The sequence below is a fragment of the Setaria italica genome, chromosome VI (assembly GCF_000263155.2).
Source record: "Setaria italica strain Yugu1 chromosome VI, Setaria_italica_v2.0, whole genome shotgun sequence".
Classification (NCBI taxonomy): Eukaryota; Viridiplantae; Streptophyta; class Magnoliopsida; order Poales; family Poaceae; genus Setaria; species Setaria italica.
In genome coordinates, this window is record NC_028455.1 from 32,301,061 (window position 1) to 32,308,574 (window position 7,514).

Sequence of the window (7,514 nt, forward strand, 5' to 3'; positions counted from 1 at the left end):
TCTAGTGTTTATGCGACATGCCAGGTATAAAAACTACGTGTTGCCTTGTCCTCGCGGATTCGGGTCGATCCGAAACGTCCGACGTGGCGCGTGTGCTGGTGGGACCATCCCGCCACGTGGACACTTAGCCGGTCGCCTCCCGAATTCCTGGCCCACACAGCCCCACATTTGGCTGCGCCGCGCCGGCTTGTCCTGCTGCCTGGCCAGCCGAGGTGAGCAAGTTTTCTGCGCGATTCATGTGTGTGATTCGCCGGGCAAATTTTCCGTGCGATTCATGTGGCGATTTGCACAGCCAGATCAGCACGCTTCTCCGGCCATTTAAGCTCCGCGCGGCGCGCGCGCGGATATAAAGCCAGCCACGGCGAGGGAGCTCGACGCAGCCTCCACGCCTCAGAACAGCCGGGCAGCGACCACCCATCGGCCGACCGACCGATCAGCCGAGCCCGGCCCGCCGGCCGTTCACCGCGGGCGATGGACAAGCACGGCAGCTTCGGAGGGAGCTCGTCGTCCGAGGACGTGGAGGCGCCGCTGCTCCTGCCGCCGCCGCCGCCCGGGCGCGACGACGGGGCCAACAGGAAGGACCGGCCGGCGGCGTGGGTGCGCGCGGTGCTCGCGCACACTTACCCGGCCGTGGCGTCGGGCCCCGCGGCGTGCGCGGCCGTGTGCGCGCTCGTCGACCTCGGCCCGGCCCACCGCGGGGCGCGCAACATGCTCGCCGTGCTCGCGTGGGTGTTCCTCTGGTGGGTCACCGGCGCCGTGCCGCTGGCCGTCGCCTCCATGGCGCCGCTCTTCCTCTTCCCGCTCTTCGGCGTCGCCGGCGCCGACGCCGTCGCCAAGTCTTACATGGACGACGTCATCTCGCTCATCATCGGCAGCTTCATCCTCGCCCTCGCCATCGAGCACTACCAAATCCACCGTCGCCTCGCCCTCAACGTGCGTCCGCCGTCCTGCCATTTCTAGCTGCTATCCATACATGGTTACCCACATGGCTAGTTACCTCCTTACGTGACAGATGAAACGTGAAACTGCAGATCACGGCGCTGTTCTGCGGGGACCCGGTGCGGCCGCCGCTGCTGCTGCTGGGGATCACCGGCACCACCTTCTTCGTCAGCATGTGGATCCACAACACGGCGTGCACGGTCATGATGATGCCGGTGGCGACGGGGATCCTGCAGAGGCTGCCGCGGGGCGGCGCCGGGGCGCCCGGGTGCCAGGAGGAGGAGGAGGAGGAGGTGCGGCGGTTCTCCAAGGCGGTGGTGCTCGGCGTGGTGTACGCGTCGGCGATCGGGGGGATGGCGACGCTGACGGGCACCGGCGTCAACATCATCCTGGTCGGGATGTGGTCCACATACTTCCCGGACCAGGAGCCCATCACCTTCAGTTCATGGATGTCCTTCGGGCTGCCCATGGCGCTCATCATCTTCGTGGCGCTCTGGGTCACCCTCTGCTTCATGTACTGCTCCAAGAACACCGGCAAGGCACTCTCTGCTTACCTGGACAGAAGCCATCTGAGAAGAGAGCTCAGCTTGTTAGGTAACTACTTCTGTTCCTAACTTTTTTTGGTGTTTGTATAAAGTTTTCCTTTATTTTACTCGATAGAGAGGCAGCATATTTACTAGAACATTGACTGTCACTGTAAAAAATAGTATTGCTAGTTGAACGATGTCGTCATCATCCAATTTTTTTTTTCCATCATGCTAACAATGTGACAGATCAAGACAAATTGCTGTAAGGTCTCAGCATTTGGCTCTGAGTAGACCACATTGAAATCCATGAGTTATAGAACAAACAATCATTAATCCAGTGCGATCAAGGGAATAATTGTCTCATGAGATTACTGTTCTGATCTATGACAGGTCCAATGGCTTTTGCAGAGAAGATGGTTTTGGCTGTGTTTGGGGTAAATTCCATTTCTTTGCCAGCACATGTTCTATGAATTTGTCTGATCAAGTTTCTGTTCAAAGATGGACTGACACTGTATTGTATTCAAATGACTACTTGCTTGTTGGGAACACACTGAAATGGATAAATTTTGCAGGGTCTAATTGTGCTATGGATGACCAAGAGCCTGACAGATGACATACCTGGGTGGGGAGCTCTCTTCCACAACAACGTTGGAGACGGAACAGTCACCGTAAGTACGCAAAGATATCAAAGTTATCCAGCTATGTATGCATCTCCTCTCTCACACCTCGCTTGCAATTCAGATCATGATGGCTACACTGCTCTTCGTAATCCCAAGTGGAAAGAACAAGGGCGAGAAGCTGATGGACTGGAACAAGTGCAGGAAGCTCCAGTGGGACATAATCCTCCTCCTCGGCGCAGGCTTCGCCATTGCTGACGGCTTCAGCTCAAGTGGCCTGACTGATATCCTCTCTGACGGGCTCAGGTTCCTGAAGGACGCGCAGACGGTGGTCATCGTTCCTGTGGCCTGCGTTGTTGCTGCTGTCATCACAGAGTTCACGTCTGATGATGCAACCACGACGCTGGTGTTGCCTCTGTTCGCGGAGTTGGCGAAGTCTATCAATGTGCACCCGGTGTTGCTTATGATTTCTGGAGCAGTTGGGGCTCAGCTATCATACTTGTTGCCTACTGGATCACCGTCAAACGTCGTTGGGTTCAGTACTGGCCACATTACCATCAAGGATCTTGTAACTACCGGGCTACCCCTGAAGATTGTCGGAATCGCATCTCTGACAATCTTGCTGCCAAGTTTAGGTAACAGCTGCACAGATCACCATTAAGAACTATTCAGGAAATTCAGGATATGTTTCTTAGTTCTGATGCTCTTCTTACTTATGTGATTATGCAGGATCACAGATTTTTGGCACAAACAGCAGGTCCTAGGAGCACGAATGCAAATTTTGGGTTGTTCATCTCTCCTGGTCCAGTAGTCTATTTGTACAGTAGTTTCCTTATGTCACATTTGTCTCCTAGTTGAGGCTATGGGGTAATATTCTCTGATTTGTATAAGAGTAAGTTATACTCCCTCCATTTCAAATTGTAGGTCGTTTTGGCTTTTGTAGGTTCGTAGATGTCGCTATGCACTTAGATATATACTAGGTTTAGATTCGTAACAAAATTTATGAACCTAATAATGTCAAAACGACCTGCATTTTGGAACGGAGGGAGTAAGTATTAAGATTTGTATGCAGCCACTGTGTGAATATAGTTGAAATGCGCCGATTTGATCAGACTTTGGGCCTGAAGAGTGCAATGATGTCTGGTGGCTATATTAAGAATATTTCAATAATCTGAAATTCGGAGAGGAAATATAAGGAAATTCAGTGCAATGATTTGATCAGAAGCCTAAACTACGAAAAAGACAATACAAGTCGACATGAAAAGGAATAGAAATGCACAGAAACGCTGACCCGGTGAATCAAGTCAATGGGAGAGCAATATAATTGGATTTCAAAATACAAATGGCATCCTATTCCAAAACTTCAGCACACGAAGGGAACGGATTTCAAAATTTAGAAATTTCGATCAATTGTTGGAAAGATGAGTATCCTACCAGTGCTCTTCAGTTACGAGCACCGCCCCACCTCCGTGATGATCTCGCCGGCGGCCGCCTCGGTGAGATCGGCGACGCCTTCCTCGCTTTGCAAACTGGAAGGACAGGGACAGAGTGAACTGCGCATCACGGCCGTCCAAAGTACAACAACCCAACTTCAGAGCCGTCCGATCAGCCCAACGACCCCAACCGGTTTCCACTTCCCCCGTAGCAACCGCTACCGAGTGAGAGCCCCACGCGGCGACACCCCCTCGATCTACGGCGACCCCGGCGGCGACGAGCCCTCCCCGGCGGCCGCCACGCCTGCGGATCGCCGGCGATGATGGCCGGCCGCGCTCACGGCCACCGGAACCGCCTCCGCCGCCTCATCCCGCGGGTCCTCCTCCTCCTCTTCGCCGCCTACGCGGCCTGCTTCGCGATCTACCTCCTCCTCCATCCCCACCACCCGTCGCCGCCCGACCCCACCCCACGAACCGACGTCCGCGACGACGAAGGCGTCCGGGCGCCGCCGTCCTCCCAGAAGCCGTGGCCGCGCCTCCCGTCCTTCCTCCCCTGGGTCGGCGGACCCCCGCCGCCGCCGCACACCTGCGAGGCCTACTTCGGCAACGGCTTCTCCCGCCGCGTGGAGGTCCTCCCCGCGCGCGGCGGGGGCGGCGGGTGGTTCCGGTGCCACCACAGCGAGACGCTGGGGAGCTCGATCTGCGAGGGCGCGCGGGTGCGGCTCGACCCGTCGCGCATCGCCATGTCGCGCGGCGGGGAGCCCCTCGAGCAGGTGATGGGCCGCGCCGAGGAGGAGGAGCTGCCCAAGTACGAGCCCGGCGCGCTTCAGGTGGAGGGGCCGGCGGCCGGGAGGGCGGCGCCCCTGGTGGACGCAGCGTTCCTCAACACCTACGTGCCCACCGGCGGGATCGAGATGCACACGATGAGGGCGCTGCTCGAGTCGGCGCGCGTTGTGCCGCCCGGTGAGCTACACTGCTCCCAGGTACTCTTTGCCTTGATATCTAGCTGGTTTGCTGGTTGATGAGAAATGGATTGTTAAAAAAATTGTTTATCATGCATGGAAAACCAATGCATTGGGAAGAGTAGAGTCAGCTCAGTGTTTGATTTAATGGAAGTCTATTCGATCCAGGGCTCATGTAACTATTGAGCTAATTTGATATTTTTATGAAAATTTAGAGCAAATGGAAGTCTTGTCATTAAGGCTTTTCAGGCTAACTCCAGAGCACATAATTGCCCACTTATGCCCACATTTGATTCTTTTTTTCTAAAATAACTGTGAGTCGACTCTGAGGAGCCCTGAGGACTGGGATGTAGAACAGACCAGCAAGCCCTTCAAAAAAAAAAGAACAGACCAGCAAGGTAGGAATATGAAACATATTCAGAATTAAGATCTGCAGTGATATGAATTATTGCTTACATCTTAACAAGATTAGGAATAGAAATAAGATCTAAATATGAACTCTGCATCCAATCTATGTCCAAAATCGAAACCTAAATGGAAAGAATCATATTCTAACATCTAAATGTATTACTCAACAAAATGAGGGCCCTTGGTGATACCTTTTGAGATTCAAAATTGTAGCCTCTTATTGGATTAGAGATTTTTGACAGAGGACCATGTGACTCCTGTAGAAGCAGGCATTTAGCTTCATCTCATGACATTGATCATTATACCATGATATAATTTTGAGCCTGTGTTTATATTTCTTATCATTCCTTTATCTTTGGAACTTAGTAATTCCTTCTTAACTGTGTTATGACACTTGTTATTGCAGTGGGTTGAAGAACCAACACTTCTGGTCACTCGTTTTGAATATGCAAACCTTTTCCACACAATTACAGACTGGTACAGTGCATATGTTAGTTCCAGAGTTACAGATTTACCAAACCGTCCTAATGTAGTTTTCGTGGATGGCCATTGCAAGGTATGAGATGCACTATGCATTTTGTTATTGGTTCAATGCATTCTGTTTGTTGCATGAGTTATGGCCAACCAATCAGTTTCTTCAGCTATTATTGGGGTAAACAACATTGGTTACATTTTGTATTCTTGATCTTTAGCTTGGTTCATGCATTGATAATGCGCATGGCCATCTTCCTGTTTTTTCCTCGTTATTTTGCCGTGTCTGCTTCTCATGTTTGGAAAACAATTGCAACCAGAAGCAGTCCTGGATCCGCTCGCCCGAGCTGTCAGTTCCTATGTTCTTTTTTTTTTGAACGAATCAGTTCCTATGTTCTAAATATGTGGAAAATAGCACATCTATATTTTTGGCAGCTAGCCCAGTCTGCCCTGATGCCTCAGCCAAAGCTTTTGTCAGTCATACTTAACTTCCAGATTGTATTGCTCCTCCATCATGTGATTTTATTTCAGATTTAGCATGCATAACTTAATGTGATACTCAACTGCTAGGTAGCAGCCAACTTATTTGTCTATACTAAGATTTGTCTCTGTTTTCTCTCTCTGTATATTCTTGTCAAAGTGACAATGTGACCTTATGTCCACAGGCACAATTGGAGCAAACATGGGAAGCACTTTTTTCAAGTGTGACCTATGCTAAGAACTTCTCTGGTCCTGTTTGTTTCCGACATGCCATTCTTTCACCTTTGGGCTATGAGACTGCCATGTTCAAGGGGCTTAGCGAGAGCTTCAGTTGTGAAGGTGCCTCTGCTCAGACCCTGCGAGGAAAACCGGACTATGAGAAAACAGCAAGATTATCAGAATTTGGAGAGATGATTGTAGCTTCTTTTGATCTTCTACAGGATGACATCATGTCATCCAAAAAATCAAATGGGCTCAATGTTCTCTTTGTTCGGCGAGAAGACTACTTGGCCCACCCACGCCACAGTGGTAAGGTTGAATCCAGACTAAGCAATGAGCGGGAGGTGTATGATGCAATTGAAAAGTGGGCAAAAGGTCTGAAATGCAAAGTAAATGTTGTCAACGGTCTTTTCGCCCACATGACCATGAAGGAGCAACTCCGTGCTATCCTGGAGGCTTCAGTAGTAATAGGGGCTCATGGGGCTGGTCTAACACACTTAGCCTCGGCTACTCCTGATACAAAGGTTCTCGAGATCATAAGCAGCATGTACCGGCGCCCACATTTTGCTTTGATCTCACAGTGGAAGGCTTTAGAATACCATGCCATAAACCTCCCAGGGTCATATGCTAGGATCACAGATGTCATAAGTGAGTTGAGTAAAATACTGACAGGTCTTGGATGCTGACACAGAGGTTACATACTGGTCGTGCTAACTGCATTGATTCATACTATTTTAATTGGAGAGGGTATTGCACTTGCACAGATTATTGCTATCATTGCTCCGAGAACCAAAGCATTTCCAGTTCCAGCAGAGTTTTAGGCTGCCAAATGCGGAACCAGGATCTGATGACACGAAATCCGACCCAGATTGTCCACTCCATTGTTGTATTCTTTTCCAGCTTATAGATTCATCAAAACTTTGAGTGTTGAGTATTTAACACGGCATATGTTCTCCTTTGTGCATGCTGTATGATTCGCCCAGTTTTGTACTTCTGTCAAGCCGCCGAAGCGAGATCGGCAACTCCCAATGAAAATGTAAGATGAAGTGAAATGAAATGTCGCCAGTGGATCACAATGCTCTTGCTCTAGCGAACTTTGTTACTTTTATCTGCTAGGATTATTATTGTAGCCGTATTATTGATGTGTGGATTATTATTGTTGCTGGGATTATTATTGTAGCTGTATTATGGATGTGTGGATTATTATTGTAGCCATATTATTCTAGCAAACTGATGTGTGGATTCTGGTGTGCGCGCTTCGACATGCTACATCGAAACTTGGTATATATGGCTCCCTACTGTGCTAAGCAATTGAGCTGAAAGCTGAGGGAGGAAGAAGCGTGGATGGTTGCCCTGGCTGTGGACACTCTGGTCACATGCCGTTTATGGTATGTAGTTCCTCCTGGCTATCGCAGTAGCAAACACATCACTAGGTTATGGTTTACGATATGAGACGGC

The 7,514-nt window shown here is 50.3% G+C and overlaps 2 protein-coding genes across 2 annotated transcripts; both read left to right on the forward strand.

The window, feature by feature from the left end:
• Positions 1 to 213: 213 nt before the first annotated feature.
• On the forward strand, positions 214 to 3,194 carry LOC101770600 (tonoplast dicarboxylate transporter). The gene is made up of 6 exons (XM_004973791.4): positions 214 to 933; positions 1,032 to 1,533; positions 1,857 to 1,900; positions 2,039 to 2,134; positions 2,208 to 2,718; positions 2,813 to 3,194. Exons 1-6 carry the CDS (start codon positions 472 to 474, stop codon positions 2,845 to 2,847), a joined length of 1,650 nt encoding a protein of 549 aa, XP_004973848.1. The 5' UTR covers positions 214 to 471; the 3' UTR covers positions 2,848 to 3,194.
• A 403-nt stretch (positions 3,195 to 3,597) lies between these two features.
• LOC101770206 (beta-(1,2)-xylosyltransferase) lies at positions 3,598 to 7,286 on the forward strand. The gene is made up of 3 exons (XM_004973790.4): positions 3,598 to 4,499; positions 5,293 to 5,442; positions 6,023 to 7,286. The coding sequence occupies exons 1-3, from the start codon at positions 3,837 to 3,839 to the stop codon at positions 6,740 to 6,742; spliced, it is 1,533 nt and encodes a 510-aa protein (XP_004973847.1). The 5' UTR covers positions 3,598 to 3,836; the 3' UTR covers positions 6,743 to 7,286.
• The last annotated feature ends 228 nt before the right edge of the window (positions 7,287 to 7,514 follow it).

What these genes read in the sequence shown, in the direction of transcription:
- LOC101770206 (XM_004973790.4), top strand. Translation starts at nt 3,837, where the DNA reads ATGATGGCCGGCCGCGCTCACGGCCACCGGAACCGCCTCCGCCGCCTC. An exon ending in GTGAGCTACACTGCTCCCAG is followed by an intron (nt 4,500 to 5,292) that starts GTACTCTTTGCC and finishes TTGTTATTGCAG; the next exon opens with TGGGTTGAAGAACCAACACT. An exon ending in TCGTGGATGGCCATTGCAAG is followed by an intron (nt 5,443 to 6,022) that starts GTATGAGATGCA and finishes TTATGTCCACAG; the next exon opens with GCACAATTGGAGCAAACATG.
- LOC101770600 (XM_004973791.4), top strand. Translation starts at nt 472, where the DNA reads ATGGACAAGCACGGCAGCTTCGGAGGGAGCTCGTCGTCCGAGGACGTG. An exon ending in TGGTTTTGGCTGTGTTTGGG is followed by an intron (nt 1,901 to 2,038) that starts GTAAATTCCATT and finishes TAAATTTTGCAG; the next exon opens with GGTCTAATTGTGCTATGGAT. An exon ending in TTGGAGACGGAACAGTCACC is followed by an intron (nt 2,135 to 2,207) that starts GTAAGTACGCAA and finishes CTTGCAATTCAG; the next exon opens with ATCATGATGGCTACACTGCT.